A 24,730-nucleotide genomic window follows, 5' to 3' on the forward strand; every position below is an offset into this window, starting at 1 on the left:
TCACATGTCTCACTTGAAACTTTGGGTGCATGTGGTACAAAATACTTTAAGAAATACTTGCAGAGGGGCTGGGGATTTAGCTCAGCGGCAAAAGCGCCTGCCTGGCAAGCGCAAGGTCGTGAGTTTGGTTCCCGGTACCGGAGAAAAACCAAAAAAAAAAAAAAAAAAACCAAAAAAAAAAAGAGAAATACTTGCAGAATTTCTCAAAATCAAAGATTTTCTATATTATAGATAAAACCATCCACCAGTGAGATACTGGAGATTCTAAACATCTTTTGTCATTCATCTTTGAAACTATTTTGTTCTGCAAATTATTCATGCTTGTGGCAGAGAAATTTGAAAAACACAACCCTAAAAGCAATGCCATCACTCAGAAATAACTATCTTAAAGATGAACCTTGTATTTCTTTTGCCTACTCTTACAAAGACATGCACATTCTATTTTATACGTTTGTTAAATTTCATGGTATCTTCCTTTTCCATAACCATGTATTTTCATCACCATTTGAATGGAACCTTGTAGTTCCTTAACTATGCTGTTAAAAGAACCATCAGCCAGACTTTTGCTTTGGATATTTAACCATTTTTTATCTCTCCGAAGCAGTGCTCACTTTTCTACAAATCTACAAATTACTCTAGACACAATTCGACTTACTCTATAGAACAGGGCATTTTAAGGCCATGTATTTAATCTGCAGTGGGAAGTAAGTGTTGCATGACCTTATAGAGCAGGGAAAAATTCTGTCTCCCAGAAGTTTGTATCTGTGGGGAAACCTGCTAAGTCTCCTGTAGTGACCTGATCTCTTTCAGCCAAGCATGTGTTCTAAACTCACTCTTTCCTGCATATTTTGCCTACTGCTCTGTTGGAATGTTTCAACTCAGAAGTGAGAGGGAGCCCCTTTGAGACAGTTTATTCAAAGAATTGAGAAAATATGGCTTGTTTTTGCTGTTGGTGCCCCCCAAATATGTTATTTTTAGTAATGTAAAATTAATGTCTAACCTTTGCCTCAATCAAATTACTTTTTAAAAATTTATGTTTAAATTAATTTTATTGGTACGATTTAGATATAAATGATGATCACATTCATCATAGGGAATGTGTACCTACTGCATAGTAATTTTCATCTAAACATTTTTGGTTGATTTAAAGTTAGATAAGAAACTAACAAAATCCCTGAATTGCTTGCTTTGTTTAGTTATTGCAGATGGTGTTTGATCGTGTAAAATTCGAAAGAAAAGGTAAAGAACTGGAATATTTGGCAGCGAGGGGTATTGGATATCACCATGGCTCCATGAGTGCCAAAGAAAAACAGCTAGTTGAAATTCTCTTTCGAAAAGGATTAATTACGGTAGGTACTTTTTCATTCTTAAAAAAAAGGAAGTTGAATGTTTTTGAAAAATAAAAATATAATCATCTTTTTCTTGTGTGAGTATGTCTTCTATCACTTTTTTGTTACAACCTATAATGTGACTGTATTTCCCCATCTTATTTAGTAGGGGGAAGATGTTTAAAATTTATCATTCAGCTTATCTATTTTCATGAAAATAAAAATATTTCCTTAACAGATGATTTCCCTAATATTTTTGTTATGAAATATACCCATGCCGATATTGGCAGAACCCCTTGATTTTTGTTTGTAACACTTAGAAAATTTTGCTTGCTGTTTATATGACTTTGGCTCCGTGGGTTTGGAGGATATTTGTAGGAGAGTTGTGATCAGATCTTTTTCTAGTATATTACCTGACATAAAGGCAAGAACATGTGTTTTCTGAGACTCTGCAGAGTCTTTGGATGTGTTGCTTTTCTGTGTGCGTGTGGCTCCGGATATTGAACCCAAGAGCTTTGTACTGAGCCATATTCCAAGTCTTTTAAAACTTTGAGACAGGTTCTCACTGAGTTACTAAGTTGCCCTGACTGGGCTCTAACTTGTGATTCTTCTGCCTCAGCCTCCCATAGTGCTGGGATTATAGGTGTGTACCACAAAGTCAAATTTAGAGGTGTAACTTCTAAATGTTCTCATTCCTGTGGCTTACAGTGAAAAAGGGGCAGATAAATTAATACAACTTTCAAACCAAACTTTTGTTATATTTTGTTCAGTATGTATCATGAGGGAATAGGAAGGTGTTCTGTAGTAATTCATAGAGAGATCTAGGTAATTTGCTAGTGAATGCGAATCTCAAGTGATAGCTAAGAGTAGACCCTGACTTTTAAAAATTATCTATAATAAATTGTGTATAATGTATGCGGCATTCAGGAGATGCAGAGAGAAAGAGAATGAGGTAAAGAGATATATAAATCCTCTTAGACTATGTAGCATAATCTCTGGTCATAATAAAATACATTTTGCAGAACATCTGACAGCATAATTAAAGTGGAATTTGTCATCTAGAAAGACAGAAAATATTTTTAACAAATTGGGTGAGTTTTTTTATTTAACTAATTGAGTATTATTTTTAAAAAAATTCATTGCCAATATTTCTACATGATTATGAATTGAAGGAAAAGAGACCTATTTTAATCAGCATATCTTACTTCTAAAATAGTGTCTATTTGTCCTTGTTCAATTACTGATAATTTAGTGAATGATTAATAGATCCCTCTGGAGAAGATCCGTGGAACTAGTTCTTTGGTTTAAAGAACAAATAAAGGTTATTTTCTAAATTGTTTCTTTCTTTTTCTATTTTTGTTTTTATTAAAGAACTTTAGAAAAATATTTTAAAATTGTTACATTTTGACAGATGCATAACCTCTGTTACTGAATTATTAAACAATTACTCCATATACTTAAACATTAACATTAGGCAGGACATAGATGCCAATCAATACAAAAAAAGAAAGAAAAATCAGAAATACCTAACATTAGATAAAAAAAGAGCAAGACATTGGGTTATGCAGGTAAACTTTAGAGTTTTCCCTGTCCTTTTTATGGTCAGTTATTGTGGAAATTTGGGGTGGAGGTGTCTTATTTTTCCTTATTACCAGAGATATGTTATTTAAGTAGATATCTCAATCAACTTTAGTAGAGGAAGTAAATAATTGACCATAATAGGTTTATAAAAGATTTACTGGCCTTTCAGATATATTTTCTTTCTAGTAATTTATTTATAAATACTGACACCTATAATGGGCCAGGTACCCTTTTTGGTGGTAGGGGTACAGTGGCAGATGATACTTGGAGTCTAATATCAGAGAAGTAAACAAACAAGATTCTTCAGGTAGTTGTTAGTCCTGAAAAAGTGAATAATGTAGAACAGAGAAGTAGATAATGATGGTAGAGGCTGATTACCGTGTGGCTGTTCAGAAGTTTCTCTGTGACATTTGAGTAAACAATGGAAGCAGCCTCCAAGTGAGTATTTAGGAAGGACATTTCAGGCACACAACTAGCACTATAACAGCCTTGATTTGAAAAAGTACCCAATGTGTTTGTTTGTGAAATAGAAAAAATATCAGTGTGTCTAATACTGATCATTTTCATACTGTGATGTAATTAAAATTCAGAGGTTTCAGTAACTTTGTGGAAGGAAATAATTGCATTCTATTAAAAGGCTTGCATGAAGTTCTTTTTTCTTTTGGTAGGTGGTCACAGCTACTGGAACACTTGCTTTAGGAATCAACATGCCTTGTAGATCTGTGGTTTTTGTTCAAGACTCAGTCTATCTGGATGCTTTAAATTACAGACAGGTATTGCAATATGCATATGCTTGTTTAATAAATTGCTAAAATGTGGTTATAAAAATAGTAAAAGAAATGTAAGCCATCATGTTTCAAACGGGCTACAATTCACTGCATGTCATACTTGGCGTTCATCCCTGCCTGGGAGCCATTTTTAGCACGGTATAGTGGAAGGCGTAGGAATTTCAAACTGTATGACTACTGCTCATCAGGTGTGTGACCTTTCATGAGATATCTAAACTTCCTGATCCTCCTGATCTGTCTCCAGAATAGGTGACAATTATAATCTCATGACATTCATAAGAATTAAATGAAGTGATTTATAAGAAAGATATGTATCAAAAATAATGAACAGTTACTTGTTCCTTTACTTTGCACAAGATTTTGCACACTGGGTTTAATGCTTTTTTCTGTTTTATGAAAACACAATCTGTTACCAAGCCTGCTTCATTACTCTCCTTAGTGATTTTTGCCTCAAATCTCTCTGTCTACACTCTTTCATCTTACAGTGTTGACCAACTGGAACAGTTTCCTTGATTTTAGATTCTTATTCTGTGTCCTGAAGACAGCATAGTACAGTCATGGCAAACCTCTTAGAGACCGAGTGTCAAACTGCAACCCAAAATCCACTTATTTATTGCAAGTTGCCAACACTTCAATTCAACCTGAATACTGAGGTTTCAGGGTAGGAAAAAGAGCTCATACATTAATATCTTTTGCTGTAAAAGAAAAATGATCATATTCATGCCATAGGTGTGCCACCACTGGCATAGAGTCTTTGTATAGTTTCTGTGCTGGTGAACATTTGGTTAACTTTAGATAGGTTGCCCAGCATTTATATTTTTATCAAAGACCTCCCTCTTTCCTTCTTAAACACATCTTATTCTCTTATAAACAGTGTCCTTGCCCAATTGAACATCCTTATGTTTTCCCACTAACTTACCAGCTCCTCTCCTTTTTCTTTCTATTCCTGCTGTTATATTCTACATGCACTGTCCTGGCATCTCAGCTTTGGGACTCTCATCCTTTGGATTCATTATCCAGGGTATTAGGATGACAGAGCTGGGAATTAAATTGCCAGAGTTTGAGTCCCAGTCCCACTTTCTAGATGTCTTCCTATGGGTAAATTTCTTTTACAGTGTTCTCCATGGCCCAGTTTCCACACTATGGGCACAGCAGTTTTATAGATCTCATATCTTACTGGAAGGTCTGTATGACAGAAAAGTAAAGAGGACCCAGAACTTTCCATGTACTCAATGAGAATAACCTTAGTGAGAATAACCTCTCTGAAGAATTTATTCTTAACTTGTTTTATAAGTGGCATTTCTGACTTGCATCTCACTCCCGTATTTCCTTGCTTTGTGCACAGTATTTATTTTTGTAATTCGTAGCATAACACATTTATATGTGAGAAGGGGCGGGAGAGAAAGGAATCAGAGAGAGAAGATCTGGGGAGGGGGAAAATTGGTGCAACAGAGTTCATCTATAAGTGAGGTTAAAATCAGGTGACAATCTTTTGATGTTATGTTCTTCATCCCACATATCATTATACAGATACTTAGTAGAGTTAATGGTATGAAACAAGTGGATAAGAGTGATAGATGTCTCTTCTTCCAAGTCTGACACAGTCATAGTAAATCTCCTAAGGCCTACATGAATAACTATTCATTTCAGTTAAGTAAACTGTGAACCGACGCACAATTGGCTTGCTTGAAAACAACAGACAAAGCTCAGTGTTTTCTCTATAAAAGAAAAAGTGCTTAGCAGAATTTCACATTGTGAGTCTGTTCTGCTTCCAGATGGCTGGTCGTGCTGGAAGACGGGGGCAAGACCTGCTGGGAGAAGTATTTTTCTTTGATATTCCACTCCCCAAAGTAGGGAAACTCATAAAATCCAAAGTTCCTGAGCTCAGAGGACAGTTCCCTCTCAAGATAACACTGATCCTGCGACTCATGCTTCTGGCTTCCAAGGCAGATGACCTAGAGGATGGCCAAGCAAAGGTACCATGCCGGGCACCACCAGCACCCTACCTTGGCCACTGATCTGGCTGTAGGTTGGGTCTGCTGTTTTTATTTTTTTCCTGGAAATCTGTAGCAATAACCCTTCACTTTCAAAGGTCTTTTAATGCTTTTTAATGTCTTCTAGAGAGACCTATGGGAAGTAGAGGAGCATCATAGTTAGTTTTGTTTGTTCGCTTTATTAAACATAAATTTTGAGCTGGATGGGCCCTGGAAGTCACCTAAGATGTTGTTTTCCTGTGTGATAGACATGGTTTTGCTGCAGATAAAGTGATGAGTGTGGCTATAAAAAGGTTTGGGTTAGATTCCTGTTTCTTCCATTTAAAAGGAAAATGGCACATTTTATGATTCTGTAATAAAAGTTTATTTTTCCACAAAAAGTAGTCTAGCTCCTTAAAGACTATTCAAGAAATTTAGAAAGTTGAAAGAAAAAAAACACATACATCTATCTCTAGCACCCAGAGACAATCACATTATCATTCTGATTTAATCATTTCTGTCTAAGGCATGTTTGTGCTTTGGGTTTTTTTTTTTTAATTTGATTTTTCAACACAGACGAAGTTATATATAATTGGACTTCAGAAAATGGTTCTAAGTTTCTCCTGATGTTTGGGTTGAGATAAACATTTTGGGGCCGCACTTGCTATGTGACTCGCTTGTCCATTTGATCCCAATTTAATCAATGTTGCCTAAACAATTCTTATTAGCTGACCATAGTTTTGCCCCACCTCATGTCCACCTTGTGATTTCCCATTTTGGCCTTACCTTGGACCTGCCTCACCTCCTAATTTTCTCTATAAAAGCCCCTAGAAAAGACAATCTTGGGCAACCCACTTGGACCCTGCTTTTGTCTCTCTCTCTCTCTCTCTCTCAGACAGAAGCTTTCTTTCCCTCAATAAATATATTCTGCTTTTAAAAAAAGAAAAACATTTTGGGGACCCATCCCCAGGAGAGATTTAAAATTTGTAATGAAGTGATTTCATTTTTGTGAAAATATTATGCTGTTGAAATGACCCGTATGAGTCCATTTCCTGTTATTACACCATGCCACAGATTCTGAAAGTGTAACGTCCAGGGGCTGCATCTAATGATGGCCTTCTTAGCCTCAGCTTGTGGAGGCACAGAGTAGCACATGGGAGGAGAGTGAATATGCACGTCTCTGTCTGGCCTCTCCACCTCTTATTATGAAACTACCAGGATTCAATCTTGGGGTCTCTACCCTGTTAGATTTACCTAATTCTATTCACATCTCAAAGGCCCCGCCACTAAACACTAGAGTCAGATTAATATTGCACTCCTAATACCTCACAATGGGGAATGCATTCAAGCACAAGTTCAGGAAGCCAAACTATATTCATACCATGGCAAGACCTATTCTTCTCTGTTTTTGTGGGTTCACTTACATCAGATAGACAGTTATGATGAGTTGGCTAGCTCTATAGAGTAGGCATGTATAACCTTAGACTAAAACTTTCTAGCATTTTAGATTTTAATTTTCACCTCTCCTATAGGGTGGAATGCATCTTCTAATAAAGTTTATTATTATTTTTTGAAACACATAGAGTGGACATCGTTGAGAGGATCTGTCTGTGACCTTGCGTGCTTGCTTTTACATGTGGGCATGTAATTGTTAAAATACACTTTTTATTTATCACATCAAACATATTGCTTCATGACCTTCTGGCATTTGGTGTTAAGAGGAATAAACTCTTTTGAGATCTCAGTTAGTGGAGCCATGTTAATTTTATTTTTCTTTTGCAGTTAATTTGACTTTTTCTGCCTCTATAATCATATAATCTTTTCTTTTTCCTACTTCAAATTGTTTTCTTCAAGATTTTCTTTTTCATGGATCTTTTTTAAAATTGGCGTTTTATTTATCACATGATGAGACTTTTCGATCTTAATGTGCTCAGGTTTTTATTGTGATAAAATCACATTGGACATAAAATTTACCAGGTCAGTAGTTTCAAGTGTGCATTTTGGCCGGGTGTGGTGGCGCACGCCTGTAATCCCAGCACTCAGGAGGCTGAGGCAGGAGGATTGTTGTGAGTTCGGGGCCAGCCTGGGCTACAAAGTGAGCTCAAGGCCAGCCAGAACTGCACAGCAAGACTCTGTCTCCAAAAGAACCCCCCACAAAATAAAATGTACATTTAAGAAGTATTAAATATATTCAAAATCTCAGGTATTTTTTTGAACTGAAACAGAATTAAGTGATTTATTTGTTATTTGCTTCTGTTTAATTTTTTAGCTTCTTTTTAAAAAAGAAAATTATCCAAATCTGGTGGTTTGCCAAACAGGTGGATATATAAAATGTTTTCTTCTGAGCTCTGTCTAACTAAATGCTATTAATTAAAATCTTTTCAAATCTGAGGGTGAATGAAGAGATTTGGCCAAAATATCTATTAGCCTATCTTCATTTTAGTAGCTTTTCTCCACTGAAAGGTCATCGTCTACTTCTACTAGTTTTGCTCTCACACTGATCATGTTGAATGTTACTAAATCAGCATAAACCACAGTAAGCAATGTTTCAGGATTCTTACCATCTTAAGTAGACTTTGATCATGGAGTCTATACTTCAAAGGTCACAGTGAAGTACTGTGACTGCCCTACCTCTCTGATTTTCTCTGTTTATTCTGTAATAAGCATATACTCTGATTTTCTATGATTTCCTCTGACTGGCCTTTCCTGACTACATGTGACACACGAAGAATGTGGCCCAAGAGGTTGTAGGAAAGGTCATTTCTGGTGACCTTAAGAAGTTACCTCATAGTGATGATTACTGTATTCCTTTAGCTCTCTGTTCCTGCTGCTCTCCTTGGTCCATTGGCCTTATGGGAATCACTCTTTCATCTGTACACTCTCAGGCCTAAATTCAGAGAGGCTTAAATTTGGTGATACTGGGGACTTTTTCTTTTATTAAAATTTCATAGACATTTTAGTGGGAAGTTGAAATCTCCATGAAATGCAGTGCTGTTTGAAACTGGAAACCAAACAGTATTTTTATTTCTTTGGTTTTAATAAATCTAGTTCCACTATTTGTGCAATCATACTACAGGATATGGAAATTATATATATATGTGTATACATATATATATCCCTTCATTTCTTCTCAAACAAATACAATGCTATAAACTCTTCAACTGGAAGGTCTTTTACTATTAGATTGCTTAGAAATATGTTTCATTTCTCATAATTCTTTTTTATGTGCTCTGTTTTATTAAGGGAAGAATATACATGTTAGAACACAGTAAAGTAAATACTAAAACACTGAGATGAGGTTTATATATTGTTAATATATGTGTAGTATAACTGATATGGATAATATCTATCTTATGATATCTCTTACAAATATATTTCATAAACTGTGCATGGTGACACATGCCTGTATCCCAGCACTTGAGAGGCTGAGACAGAAAGATTGCACAAGTTTGATGCTAGCCTGTGCTACATAGTGAGTTCGAGGACAGCCTGAACTACATAGTGAGACCCTGACTCAAAAAAATATATATATATATATTTCATATTCTGAAAAAAAGAGATCAAAGAAGATATCAGAAAATGGAAAGATATTTCTTGCTCACGGACAGGAAGAACCAACATTGTGAACATGGCTGTACTCCTAAAGCTGTTATACAGATTTAATACAATTTCAATCAAAATATCATTAGCATATCTCATAGATCTAGAGAAAACATTCCTAAAATTCATTTGGAACCAGAAAGACCAAAAATAGCAAAGGCAATCCTGGGCAACAAAGGCAAGGCAGGAAGCATCATAATTCCTGAATTAAAATTATAGTAGAAAGCTACTGTGCTAAAATCAGCATGGTACTGGCAAAGAAATAAACCAAGGATCAATGGAACAGATTAGAAGATGCAGAAACAATTACAAACACACTCAGCCACCTTCTCTTTGACAAAGGGACCAAACATGTTCACTGGAAGAAAGATAGTTTCTTTAATAAGTGTTGCTATAAAAACTGGCTTTCCTCATGCCAAAAACTAAAACTAGACCCATGTCTATTACCATGCACTAAAATCAAAATGGATTAAAGATCTAAATATTAAAACAGAAACATTAAATCTACTGAAAGAGGAAGTAGGTAGAAATCTTAAAGACATAGGGATAAGTAGAGAGTTCATGAAAAAATGAAACTACATGAGAAATAAAATAATCAACAACTGGAATCTCATCCTATTGAAAAGATTCTGCACATTAAAAGAAATCGCCAACAGAGTGAAAACAAAACCCACAAATTGGGAAAAAAATTTAGCGAACTGTCCCTCAGAGAAAGGACTTCTATTTAGAACATATAAAGAATTACAAAAAAATCAGGGCCCCCAAGTTCAAAGATCTAATCCAAAAATGGGCATCTGACATGAATATACCCTTCTCAGATGAAGAAATACAAAGGGCAAATAAATATGTGAAAAAATATCCAATAGCATTGGTCATTTGAGAAATGAAAATTAAAACAACGCTGAGATTCCATCTCACCCCAGAAAGAATGGCTATCATCAGGAAGTCAACTAAAAACAATTGCTGGAAGGGCTTTGGGGAAAAAGAATCCCTTCTCCACTGTTGGTGGGAGTGTAGATGGGTACAACCACTGTGGAAATCAGTGTGGACACTCCTTAGAAAACTAAGATTAGAGGTCCCATTCAACCCAGCTATTTCCCTTATAGGTATTTTTCCAGAAGAACCGAAAACATCATATTACAGTGATATATGTGCACCCATGTTTATAACAGTGCCATTCATCATAGCTAAACCTTGGAAACAACCCAAATGCCCACCAACTGAGGAACGGATAAAAAAGATGTGGTACTTTTATACAATGCAGTATTACTCAGCTACAAAGAAAGATAAACTTGAGGCTTTTACAGGCAAATAGGTGCAACTAGAGAACATACTCATAAGTGAAATAAATCAGACCCACATATGTAAACATTGTATTGTCTTTCTAGTGTAAGAACTTAAAAGAGTAAATAAAACAAAAAAGGTACAGTACATATTGTGAAAGGGAAAGAAACTGCTCCAAAGGAAGGAACAACTGGGATGCCGGAAAGGAGAAAAAGAAAGACACAAGGCAGGGGAAAACAAAACAAAACAAAACAAACAAACAAACAAAAATATATATACATATATATGATAATTGTACTATATATAGTATATGTACATTTATATAGTACTATGTACTATGCAATTGTACTATATAAATGTACTATGTACTATATAATATAATAATTGTACTATATATAGTACATATATACATATATAGTACATAGTATATACTATATAGATTATATACTATATATACTATAGTATATATACTATATATGTGATGTATATACTACATATGTATATAGGTATATACATATATTGTATATACTATATACACACATAGTTTACACGATATATATACTATATATATATACTATGTACTATATATACTGATAATTGTACTATATATATGATAATTGTACTACTGGTTTCTATTGATTTATTAAAAGCAACAGTTAATCCTTATATTTCTTTTGTCTGTGACCAATTTTGCATTCTTTTATCTGTTAATATGAGCAACTGCTTTGAAGCAACAATATGAAGTATTATAACCATTGTTGAATTCCTGTCATCCTGTTTTGTGAAACCCTGTATCATCTCTAATGTTTTGTATTGCTTTTATTCTCTTTAAAATAAAATTTAACATATATATAGATTTCATAAACTTGGCATCATATGAATAAAGTGCTCTTCTCTTAGGCGCTGTCAGTGCTAAAGCATTCATTGCTGTCCTTCAAACGACCCAGAGCCATGGAAATGTTAAAACTTTACTTCTTATTTTCTTTGCAGTTCTTGGTGAAAGAGGTATGATTGTGTTTTGCTTTTCTGTGAAATAGCTTTATTATTATCTAGATTGTCTTACCATGCAGAACTAGCTATAATATTTAGATGGTTATATGCAATGATTAATATTACCTATAACTGATACAATTATCAAAGGTAGACCAGGTAGTCGTTATCATTCTGTTTTATATTGTTACTAAATACTCATTTAAACTGCTAGTAAATAAGCTACTTATTGGTTATGTAGTGAGTTGAGTCAAAATAATAAATTATTTTGGTTCTTTAGGGCTATCTAGATCGAGAAGGAAATCCTATCGGGTTTGCTGGACTTGTATCACATTTGCATTATCACGAACCTTCTAATTTGGTTTTTGTCAGTTTTCTTGTGAGAGGCCTTTTCCATAAACTTTGTCAACCAACTGCAAAAGGTAAGCTTGAGCAGGCTGTGGAAAGCTAGTGCTTCACAATTGATTTTTCTGTAGTGTTAGTATGTAGGTAATTTACAGATCCTCAAATTAGATAAAATAAAGTTAAATACTCACATAGACGGAAGATAGGGATATTTTTCACACCTATTTTACAATGTCAGCTTCTTGAATGTATTAACCTCAGCTATGCCTTTCTTCCAGGATTGAGAACATACTGAATTATATATAATTTTCAGAAAATATTTTCTTCTAATGAAATATAATATATGCTCATTACAGAATAAAGAACATCACCTATCGGCAGATAACCACTATTAATATTTTCTTCCAATCATATTTTCTTTGAGTATAATTGTATAGTATTTTAAAATCACTGATATTATATTAACTGTATAAACTGGAGTTTTGTTCCCCCTTAGCATATTGTATTTTGCCCATAATATGTAAATTTGAAGTAAATTTCATTTAGCATAATTTTTATGAAAATGTTTTCATGTTTATATTCAAGCAGTAAAGTCCTTACTTATTATCCATAAAATAAATTTTGCTCTTTTGTAATATTTGTGCTTAAACTTACTATGTTTCTTAATGGCTGGTGAATTCGGTATCTTTCACATTACCTTACTTTTTACCAATTGATAGGAACGCTTTACTTCACAATAGATCTAGTCACTATGCTCTAAAAATGCATTGTTCTGTGACTCAAAGTTACTTGGGAAATTTTGTTCCTATGAAATATCTGAACAAAGAACAAATAATTTCAGGAAAGATGATATAAAATTTTGCTTATTAATATGTATTGGGTGGATATATATGTTTGTAAGGATGAGGAAAATCAATAACTTTAGGGGAAATAATGTGATTAACATTGTTTTATAAATGAGGAAACTGAGGCACAGAGAAATTAAATAATTTATCATGATTTTGTACATTTAACAATTCAGACCCAAGATTCAAATATTAGTAGTCTGACTCTAGAGCCCAGGCTATTTTAATAGCTTGACATTTATGTCGCAAGTTTTTAAACCCTGCAGTTGAATGTTTTTGTGCCGTGCAAAATAGAGGAACTCAAGCTGAGAATAACTTAGTATGAGTAGCAGAAAGGGAAGGTGGGTAGATAGGCTTGGGAAATTATTTGTGGGATGAATTTCAGAAAGCCTTAAACCCTAAACTATAGATAATATTACTTATTGTATATTTAGGTGTCATTGGAGATTTTTGAGTATATGAGAGAGGCATAGTCACAAATGCTGTAGGAAATCTTGATTATCTATGATAATTGAATAAAAGGAGGAAAATGTTGGTAAGGAGATAAAAGCAATTCATGGTTGGGGCAACTAGGATCTGAGGTAGAGCAGAAGCAAGAATTAAAAAAATTACAGATGAAAACTGTTAGAAGATACATTTGCTATCTTTGTCTCAATGCTTATTTTCTATGAAATGATATGAAATGAAACTTTCCATTTAAACATGAAAAAATAGACAAATACTTTAATATATTTGTAATACATTTTCTTGTGTGTAGGCTCAAAGCGTTTTTCTCAAGATGTTATGGAAAAGCTAGTGCTAGTACTGGCAAATCTGTTTGGAAGAAGGTACCTTCCAGCAAAGTTCTATGATAACAAGAAATTTTATCAATCGAAGGTAAGGAATATGATTCTGATTAAACTTTTTAAGTACAATATAGATCTTTTGTTGAATAATTTGTTCTTTTTATACTTAGTGTGCAACTTAATCTATAATTCAAAATTCCCCTTCTGTAAATCTTTCAAGTAGTTAAATGCTTTGAGGAAAATTAGGGTCAAAGTCTTATTCATGTTTTCATTTGACTATATCTAATTAAAGCATTAACAGAGGTAGTTAATGATAAATTTAAGCAAAGCAATTATTCCTAGTGTTGAATCTACACTTCCCTTCTGATATTTTTTTACCTTGAGGTAAAACTATATGTTGTACATGAAAATGCCTTCCCCAAGATAATATTAAAATAGTCATTCAGCAAATCATCTGTGTTAGTTAGGTTTGTATCACTGTGATAGATTACTTCAGAAATGAAGTTTAGAGAAGAAAAGATTTACTTTTGCGTAGAACTTCTGAGATTTCAGCTCATGGTCAGCTGGATCCATTGCTGTTAGACCTGTGATGTGGCATAAAATTCACGTAGTTTTTGTCTGACAGAATTTGCCAGATTTGGACATAGTTAGAATATTGAATTTAACATATGCAAAAGGCCTCTCTAGTGAGAATTAAAAATGCTTAATCCATTTCTTATACAGACCAAGAATTAGAGATGAGATACTTGAGAAACTGCAAGTACATGAGTTTTCATCATTGAAAATTCACTGGCTAACAAATCTGTAAGAAATGTTGGGGTGCTACACGAAAGGGCTTTAAAAGAAGGAGGAGAATTTCCAGAGGATTGTGGCATTTATTAAACAAAACTATATTAATAGAAGGGAGAGTCTGGGTCCACCTTTATGCATAGACTTGTTTTATTCAGGAAATTTTTGAAATCATTTTGCAATTGAAGAAGAAAATGTCGGTTAGGAAATTTATAGGAAAGAGGAGACTGCTCAGGAGTATTTTAGGCCTGACAAAACTGAGAGACATCAGCTTGATACTCAGAAATCTCAAGGGAGCCATGACCTAGGAGCAGAGATGTTGGAGATATAGAGTGAGGCTTATTAAAATCACAAAACAATAACAATTCACTCATTTTACTTAGATGGCGGTGATCATAACTTTACTCTCTTGGTCAAACGCAGACATGGAAACCTCACTCTGTTGAAAGAGTATCTGATTAGGGTTAATTAAAACCCTTCAAACCAAGTGAGGTGACACCTGGCATGCAAGTGTGCTTTATCTTGTTGTATGCTCTCCAAATATGTCACTAGATTTTGTGAAATTTTCATAAGTCTAATTCCATTTGAGTGTCAGATTCTATTTTTTTAAAAAAGTTTAAGTAGTTTCAAAGTAAAACTTTAAGGTTAAAGAGTAGAATGTTTGATTTCATAAATGAAGATAGAAGCACAAATGAATTTTACTGTACTTCTACCAATGAAGAAACAGTGACCTTATTGAATAGATAATTGTAGAATTATACTGCAAGGTTCTTTACTTTCTTCTTCAAAAGGATTCAGTTTTAATGAAGTTTATAGATCTTTCTGAAAAATATTTGATTTCCAGGTGTTCCTTGATGATCTCCCTGAGGATTTCCTTGCTGCCTTAGATGAGTATAACATGCAAATCACAAAGGACTTTGCCTCATTTTTACTAATTGTGTCCAAATTGGCTGATATGAAACAGGAATATCAACTCCCACTGTCCCAAATCAGTGAGTATATTTCAGCTCCATTGTGGAACAATTTAACAATAAATAATCTCTCCTAAGACTATTTTATCCCAGGGCTGGAGATACTGTTCAGTGGAAGAAGGCTTTCTTATCCTGAGGCTCTGAGTTCAGTTCCCAGTACTTAAAAAGATTATCTATCTATCTATCTATCTATCTATCTATCTATCTATCTATCTCTATATCTATATTTATCTCTCTGTATATATATAGATAAAGAGAGAGAGAGAGAGACACATATTTTACCAACAAGGGTCCGTCTGCTTTTCAAAGAAAAACAACTGATTATTGGAATAAGTGGGTATTGGAAAATGAAACTAAATATATCATTTATAACCATTTTGAGTAAAGTCTGTCTTTGAATCAAGCCTGGAAAATGGGGTAAAGATATCTGTGAGACTGACAAAAGCTAGAATCTAATTAGAGCGTTGTTTTTCTTGAGAGGAATTATGTTTAATATTCATCAGCATACAGTGTGGGCGAGACTCTCTGCATCCAAACACTGGCTGTGTTACTTTATTAGCAGTGAGATCTGGGGCAAATGATCCAGTAATCATGAATTAGTTTTTTTCTCAACAGATACAGGAGAGAGAGAATAACATTTTTTATTGGACTTTGGTAAACTTTAAACAATTGAGCTTTAAATAACTACTATATGTGAATATTTAAAAACAATACTTGGCACATTGTAAACGTTATTAGTGTTTGGATTTTAAGAAACAACAAATGAATGCTTTGAGGGGGGAAATAAATAGGGAAAGCTGACAGAGATAAAGAGAAATCTTTGAGCTTTGGGTTTACTATACCCTGGATTGACTATATTCACTATATCCTGGATTCACTATACCTTATCATCCTCAATTGGAAAAATCCAAGGAGGTAGAACTTCTAGTTTCTTAGGTCCTATTAAAGCAAGAAACAGCATGAACCAAACCACACGGGAATGGTGGAACTCTGTGGACCTCACAGGAAGGGTATTTGGGGCATGTGAGTATCTGTCTGAATTACAATTAGAGCCCAGTTTAGTCATATAATCTAGAGCTTTAAAAGCACATGAATGGAAAATGTCTTCTCATGTGCCTTTTCCAAACCTACTGATAGTGACTACTTAGACCACCCTGTTCAGATAGAATTTAAAATAGACTCAGAGTTCATGGGGCCAAGTGGAAAGTATTCTCTGTAAAAAAAAAAACAAAAAAACCCAAAACTTTAAATAATACTTTCTATTGATTAAAGTGATCAAATATAACACATGTATTTATAGTAATGAAGTAGTGATACTACTGTTCGTAGCTAACATTCATTGAATGTACCTGTCCTCAACTGGGTTACTCGCATTCTGTGATATGGCTTATTCAGTCTACATTGCGCTATGGTTCCCTTGAATGGCTGCAGTCACAGCATGGTCTAGACCCACAGTGGCAAACCTATAGCATGTGCACTGCACCAGGCGATTTGTTATCATTGAAAGTTTTAAAAGGTTCACCATCAGAGCAAATAACAGGCGGTCTGACAAGTTAGCTGATTTTTAAATCAAGTTAGCTGATTTTATCTCAGTTTATTATGTTCAGAATTCACAGGTAAAGAATGTGAAGACTCCCAACTTGTGTCTCACTTGATGAGCTGCAGAGAAGGAAGAGTAGCCATTTCACCATTTGCTTGTCTCTCTGGGAACTTTGATGATGCTTTGCTCCAACCGGAAATTTCAAGTCATGTAAGTGAGGATTGGGGTTCATACATAAATCTTTGGGGCTTTCCCTCTGTCTAAGGGGCATTTTGTAATAGAATGCTCTTGATGAGTTTTGAATTCTGACATACTAATTATAAAGGATTGCATGTTAGCTTGAGAGTAGTATTTTTAGAAAACTTTGTTTCCTGTAGTTTACATGGATTAGTATAAATAACTAACATTGTATGAGGATTGTAGCTAACTACATTGAAGAAAAGATATTAATTATTAAGAAACATAATTTCCTTTTCTTCTCCTTCTTTGCCTGATCCTCTTTCCCATTTCCAAAAAGATACCCCCTTGCTTTCCTACCATATCCTTCATTTTACTTTTTAATTTATTTATATTTTTAGGTTATTCAAATAAGAGAAAATCATGTGATATTTAACCTCCTGTGTTTGACTCAATTCACTTAATCTTATGGTCTTAAAATACATTCATTTCCCTACAAATGACTCAAATTCATCTTGCTTTGACAGTTGAATAATACTCCATTTTCTTTTCCATTGCTTGGTTGATGGGTATCTAAGCAGTTTTCCTAGTTTAGCTATTGTGAATTGCATTGCTGTAAGTATAATGACTTCAAATCTCAGGGGAGTACTCAGGAGAGGTATGGCTGGGTAGAATGTAATTTCTATTTTTCATTTGGTAGTGAATCTCCAAACTGATTTCCGTAGTGGTTGTACTAGTTGACAGTCCTACCAACAATGTAGAACTGTTCCTTTTCCCCCACAACTTCAGTAGCATTTGTTGCTTTTTGAGTTGTTGATTATTATTCTTATCAGTGTAAGATGGAGTCTCAGAGTTGTTTTGGTTTGCATTTCCCTAAAGGCTAAAGCTATTGAACGTTTTTTCACGTACTTATTAGTCACTTATTCTTGTTCTTTTGAGAAGCATCTATTTATCTCATTTGACAATTTTTCCTGGGTCATTTGTCTTTTGGAGTCTAATTATCTTTGAGTTCTTTTAAAAATTTTTTATTTTAAAGAAAAAAAATTTCAAAACAAGATAATAGAAGGCTAAGAAGGGTTAATACATTGCATACTGTTCTCTTTGAATAAGTTACTCAGAGTACAAGATAGCAGCATTTAACTGCCCAAACAATATTAGCACAAACCTTCCTTTTCAATGAACTATGAGGAAGTAGTAGTATAACTATTTTAACTATATTTTGTATGCATAGGTTTTCCCTTCTTTCTCTTCTCCATTCCCCCATCCCAGTTTTCCTTTCCTTTTGAGGTTTCTTCCCATTTTACGGTATCTATTATACACTTTGGATCTTATTTACTCATTCAGCTCCTCACACTAGGGAGACAATATGATGTTTACACATGTGCATCTCACTTATGAATATGGTCTCAAATTGCATCCATTTACCCATAAAAGTCTCCAGTTTATCCTTCTGTATGGCTGAGTAGTACTCCATTATATAAAAAGACCATATCTTTTTTTTATCTATTTCTTAGTTGATAGGCATTTGGATTGTTTCCAAGATATGGCTGTTACAAATTGTGCTGCTATGTACATGAATGCATGTATATTGCTGTGGTATGATGCTTTTAATTCTTCTTGGAAGATACCCAGTAGGGGAACAGCTGGGTCAAATGGGACTTCCAATCCTAGTGTTATGAGGAATCTCCATATTGATTTGTACAGTGGTTGCACCAGTCTGCACTCCCACAACAGTGGAGAAAGATCCTTTTTCCCCACAGCCCCGCCAGCATTTGTTATTGGTTGATTTCCTGTTAATAGCCATTCTTTCTAGGGTGAGAGGAATCTCAGTTTTCTTTAATTTGCATCTCTCAAATGAACAGTGATGCTGAGAATTGTAAAATATATTTATTTTATATTTGTTTTTCTTCATCTGAAGTGATATTAATTCAGTCTATCGAGGAACAGGGGTATCTTTCCATTTTCTAATATTCTCTTCAATCTCTTTCTTCGGGGTATAGAGTTTTCATTGTAGATATCTTTTATCTCCTTGGTCAGGTTGATTTCTAGGTACTGAATTTTTTTTGAGGCTACCATAAATAGAATTGCTTTTCCAATTTCTTTCTTGGTGGGTTCATTTTTGGTGTACAGGAATATAATTAATTTTTGTGTGCTAATTTTGTATCATGACACTTTGATGAATTTATTAGTTCTCAAAGTCTTCTGTGATTTTTTTTTTTTTTTGGCCTTGTATGTAAAGGATAATCATCTGCAGTGTTGATAGTTTGACTTTTTCTTTTCCTATTCATATTCCTTTTTCCTTCTCTTGCCTGTTTTTTCTGGCTAACGTTTCAGTATAATATTGAAGAGGAATGGTAAGAATCTTGTCTCATTTGTTTTTACAGGAAATGCTTTCAATTTCTTCTCATATAGTACGATGTTGGGTATGTGTTTGTTGTATGTGGCTTTTAGAAGTTTCAGGTAAGATCTTTCTAAACTATTTCCATCAAGATTTTTATCATGAATAGATATTAGATTTTGTCAGAGGATTTTTCCATATCTATTGAGATGATCTTGTAATTTTTATCCTTACTTCTGTGCTTGTGGTGTATTGCATTTATTTATCTCATTTTATTGCATTCCTGGAAAGAAGCTGGCTTGATCATGATGTATGATCTTTTCATTGTTTTGTTGTGTTCTGTCTTAAGTATCTTATTGAGGAATTTTGAATCTATGTCCATTAGAAATATTTGTGTGCAGTTTTCTTTTTTGTTGTTACTCAATTTTGCTGCCTTGCTTTCTTATGATTCTTATGGTTTTGTGTTGGATGGTTTGCATCAGTTGGGACAAAAACTCTGCTATCATAGTACATATTGCTTTAGTGAGTAGATTTTTCTTCTGGTATGCCCTTTGCTTTGGGTTGTGTCAGTACATAGACACCTATTCCACCTATTTAAAGAGCTGGGTTCAGGTTCTATCACTGCTTTTTTTGGAGAGAACAATTGTGGTTAATATTAAACTCCACAGAAACAATCATATATCAACACCTACTTTAAAATTTGTTTAAAAAGTTTTTAACTGGTTCAATAACTGAGGAAGAAAAAAGAGTAGTAATGATAAAGTATATGCTGAAAACAAGAAGAAAAAGGGGAGTAGATAAAATAGGACGTCATAAAATGAAAATAAAGAGACAAAACAAGAATATAGATTTTTAAAAACTTATAGACATTTTATTAGACATTTTATTAGAAATATTCTCACTTAATATGAATATGCAGTTAGTATGAGTGAGTGATTAAGAAAAGAAAAAAAGATAAACAAGTATTAGCAGTTCAGTTCTCCATGGTAAGGAAGGCAGACCTAGCCATGGCACCAGAAAAGAGGTCAGTTTCTTTGGAAAGATATAGAACTGGATCTAGATGGGCCAGTATAGCAAACAGAATTCAGGAAGTGATCCTGGGGCACTTGAGTCAGGTTCTCAGGAGTTTTAAACCTCATATCAAGAGCTAAATGTGTTCATCAAGTCTAAGTTCTGTCACAAAATCAAAACAAAACAAAACAATGAAAAGTGGAAATTCAGTGGCATCAGAAGGAGAAACATGGAGAGAAAGACAACTGCTACATATAGAATGGCAAAACTGGGTCCATTTTTGTAGCCCCAAACTTGATGGTGTGCACATGTAAAGTGGCTTTTATTTTATATTTATTTTAAAGATCAAAAAATAAAAATAATAAAACAGTTTCAAAACAGGTTAGTAGGAAATTTGCAATAATTAATACATTACATACTTTTGTCTCCATAGCAGTTATTCAGAGTGCAAGATATAGGCATGATATTTTGTTCAAACAATACTAGTACAAACCTTTCTTTTCAATGAACTAAGAGAAACTAGATGTGTAGCTATCTTGATTATCTTCTGTATAAATATATATTTTTCTTTTTCTGTTTTTTTCCATTTCCCCTTTCCTCTATCATAGCTTGTCTTTTCTTTTGAACAGCTTTTTTTCCTAATTTATGTCTGTCATACATTTTGGATCCTACTCACTTGTTCAGTTTCTCACACTAGTGTAACAATATGATGTTTACACACATGGGTCTGATTTATTTCACTTATGAGTATGGTTTCGAGTTGCATCCATTTACTTAAAATAGTCTCCAGTTTGTCCTTCTGTGTTGCCAAATATTACTCATATCTATCTGTCTATCTCTATATCTATATCTATTTATCTATCTATCTATCTATCTATCTCTCTATCTATATCTTTTTTATCCATTTCTCAGTTGATGGGCATTTGGGATGTTCCCAAGATATATCTATTGCAAATTATGCTGCTATAAACATGGGTGCACGTATATCACTGTGGTATGATGTTTTTAATTCTTCTGGGAAGATACCCAGTAGGGGAATAGCTGGGTCAAATGGGACCTCTAATCCTAGTTTTTAAAGGAATCTTCACACTGATTTCCACAGTGGTTGCACCAGTCCACACTCCCACCAACAGTGGAAAAGGGAGCCCTCAGCCCCACCAGCATTTGTTTTTGGTTCATTTCTTGGTGATAGCTATTCTTTCTGGGGTGAGATGGAACCTCAGTGTTGTTTTAATTTGCATGACCAATGATATAGAATATTTTTCATGTATTTATTTGCCATTTGTATTTCTTCATCTGAGAAGTGTGTATTCATCTCAAATGCCCACTTTTGGATTGGGTCTTTGTTTTTTTTTATTTTAAAAATAAAAGGAGGAAAATATTAACAGACAGACAACATTTTACAAAATAGCAAAGGAACAGTACAGATAGTACAGAGTTACAAACAAAGTAGTAGGGAATTAACAATGCTTGCTGTATTACATATTGATATCTTCAAAGTGGTTTCTCATGAAGACAGATATAGACATGCAGTGCTGATCAACCAAGGACTTATTGACAGTTTCTTTCAGCAAAGAAATACAAGACAGTAGAACAGCCATGTTAACTATCCTGCATATACATACATACAAACTTTCTCCTTCTTTCCCTTCTCTTTTCCCACATCCCATTTGCCCTTTACCTTTGAGTGCATTCCTATTAATTCACAATGTCTATCATATCTCCTAGTTTAAATTAACTCTTTCAGGTTTCATACTAGTGAAACAATGTGGTGCTTGCACATGTATGTTTGATTTATTTCACTTATGAGTATGGTCTCTAGTTGTGACCATTTACCTATAAAAACCTTGAGTTTATCTTTCTTTACAGCTGAGTAATATTCCATTATATAAAAGTACCACAATTTTCTTATCCATGGATTGGGTCTTTGAATTTGGGGGTTCTGGTTTTTTCAATTCTTTATATGTCCTAGAGAGAAGTCCTTTTCATGATGGACAACTGGCTCTAACTTTTTCCTTATGGGTTGTCTTTTCACTTTGTTGGTGATTTCTTTTGCTGTACAAATGCTGTTTAATAAGATGAGATCCCATTTGTTGGTTCTTTGTAATAGTTCCCCTTCAGTATGGGTTCTAGAATTTCATAGATTTTGATGGTATTATTTTTTTGGCATGACTGGAGGAGGGAGGGAGAGGTGGTCATGTGAGGGGCCAGAGAAAAAGAAGAAAAGAAGAAAATATTAAGCAGATAGCAGGGAAGGATATATAGAAGCTAGAACCAGTGAATCCTGTATCTCCACTTATAAAAATCCAATGTTGTAAGGCTGAAGAAGCAACCCTTGATGAGGGGAAGCCAATCCATCTATATAAATCTCTGAAGACATTTAAATATTAATCCATACCTGTTGTAGTCAGGGTTTACATGGGAGAAAATTTAGAGGACACACGCTTTATAAGATTAACATTCACTCAAAGAGTCAAATGCAAAAGAGTGCAGGAAATCTGTCCATGAACTAGAGACCCAAGGAATCCAGCTCAGTGCCTGGATCCCACAGCAATGTCCTACATGAGTCCAGCTGAAGACCTAGAACCCATGGCAATGTCCTCTATGAGTCTACCTAAAGACCTAGAGCCTACAACAATGTCTCATGGAAGCCTCTACCTAAGATCTGCACTAGAAAGGCCCAAGGTCAATTGTGGAAGCTAGAAAGTCTGCACCAGTGGAGTGAAAGATCTGTGTTAACAGGCTGAGGGATCTTCATTGGAGCTAGCAAATGATGCTCAAGGTAATGACCAGATCTACCTTAAAGAGAATCACAGTCATCCTCGGGGACAGTAAGGACCTGAACTCCTGTGATGATTAAAACAGCTGAGTTCATACCACGAATGCTGGTGTGACAAGTTTCTCCAGGAGAATCAACAGCACAGCATCTTCCCCTCCAGATCTCCTTTTATACTGTTGCAACAATCCTCAGGTGGGCCTTCTACACCCAGAACCACACTGATTCAGTTTAGCTGGGTGTTACAGTTTGACTATTAGTTAGTCCACCACAATACCTATACACAGTTGTATATGTATGCAAGCTCCACACCAACACTTTGGGAGTCAGGGAGTCTCAGAATACAGACAGATTACTGAAGTCTGTCTCACCTGGGTTGCATGCAGGTTTGCAGGTAGAGACAAATCTTCATCCAATTCCAATCTCCCTGTCTATTGCCTATTGTATTCTGGAGCCTTTGGATCCTGAGTGGGGCATTTCCTCTGCTCCCTCCAGTGGGTGTCAGCTCTAGGTTCTCTGCCAGCCATGGTCATTCCAACTGCTCCCTCTAGCCTCTCACACCATCTCTGCCTCAGCATTGTGTGGTTTCAGTCATCTCCAGGGCAACTGGGGGAGCTTTTTCAGTTAGTAGAGGCTGTCTCCACCCCAGACCTCTAACTTACCTTTGGCTCTTGTATCTCCCCATGCCCACAGTCAGAGATTCAGGAACCCATAGCTCTGCCTGTAGTAAGGGTAATGGCATCCAGGACAAGTGCTCAGCTATAGTTAGCCTCTTCCCCTCCCTGCCTTTTTCCCTAGAACGTTTTAGCATTTCTCAGGGTAGGTTGGTGTCTGGACCTCGCCTGCACTCCATGTACACGGACTGGGGGTCTGTTTACTGTTGTAACCACAGGTCCTGGGCTATATCCTGGCAAGGAAACTGTAGAGTTCCACTGAAGCTAGGGAACAATGGCCTTTGCAGTTTAGGCTCAGCTCTGGCCCCCTGTTGCCTTCTTTCCCTGAGAATTCTGTGCATTGCGCAGGATGGCTAACTGTCCATTCTTGGGCAGGAATATGCACCAATGGAGTCTATTTGCTATCATAGTAGATTCTGGTCCATGCCCCGGTGGCAAGAAAACCATATGGATACACTGTGCTGTGAACAGTAGTGTTTCCGGACTTGTACTGATTGAGTGTCAAAGCTTAGAGCTTCAGTTCTTATTCCAGGCTCCCCATTTTCTGTATTTCACCTAATTGCTATCCTGTTCAGCATACATCCCTCTGATTGGTAGCTGCATTACCTCTTTTAGCCACACACTGACTGACCTTGGTGGGTACCAAAGAGCTCTCTGTAAATGCTTCTTCCTCTGTGCTGCAATACTTAGTCTTCCTCTTCCTTTCTATTTTTATACAGTTTAATCGTATTTTTATACAGTTTAATTCATGGAAGGTATTTGCTATTTGTTTCTTGTTTTCTTTCCATATGCAAGCTTTTCCATGGGATTTTGGAAGGGCAATGATACAATTATAAATAGATTATCTCTCACATTGCCAGAGTCACCAACAAATAGGAGAGATGTCTGACATACAGGGCATGAAGGCATACAGACTCAGCTGCTATGGATGGAGT

General features: G+C 35.1%; 1 protein-coding gene across 5 annotated transcripts in view; it reads left to right on the forward strand.

The window, feature by feature from the left end:
- Ddx60 (DEAD (Asp-Glu-Ala-Asp) box polypeptide 60) overlaps nt 1-24,730 on the forward strand; it is an 85,136-nt gene that overhangs the window by 54,674 nt on the left and 5,732 nt on the right. For 4 of the 5 annotated variants that reach the window (XM_005373576.2, XM_013513451.1, XM_013513440.1 and 1 more), the window contains exons 28-35: nt 1,197-1,349; nt 3,578-3,682; nt 5,473-5,673; nt 11,455-11,559; nt 11,825-11,966; nt 13,492-13,610; nt 15,153-15,300; nt 16,887-17,029. In XM_005373576.2, the coding sequence (XP_005373633.1) occupies nt 1,197-1,349; nt 3,578-3,682; nt 5,473-5,673; nt 11,455-11,559; nt 11,825-11,966; nt 13,492-13,610; nt 15,153-15,300; nt 16,887-17,029 (1,116 nt within the window). The remainder of the gene's footprint in view (nt 1-1,196; nt 1,350-3,577; nt 3,683-5,472; nt 5,674-11,454; nt 11,560-11,824; nt 11,967-13,491; nt 13,611-15,152; nt 15,301-16,886; nt 17,030-24,730) is intronic. The other variant, XM_013513454.1, reaches the window with a different exon arrangement.

The sequence above is a fragment of the Chinchilla lanigera genome, unplaced genomic scaffold, assembly GCF_000276665.1.
Source record: "Chinchilla lanigera isolate Chin_1 unplaced genomic scaffold, ChiLan1.0 scaffold00002, whole genome shotgun sequence".
Taxonomy (NCBI): domain Eukaryota; kingdom Metazoa; phylum Chordata; class Mammalia; order Rodentia; family Chinchillidae; genus Chinchilla; species Chinchilla lanigera.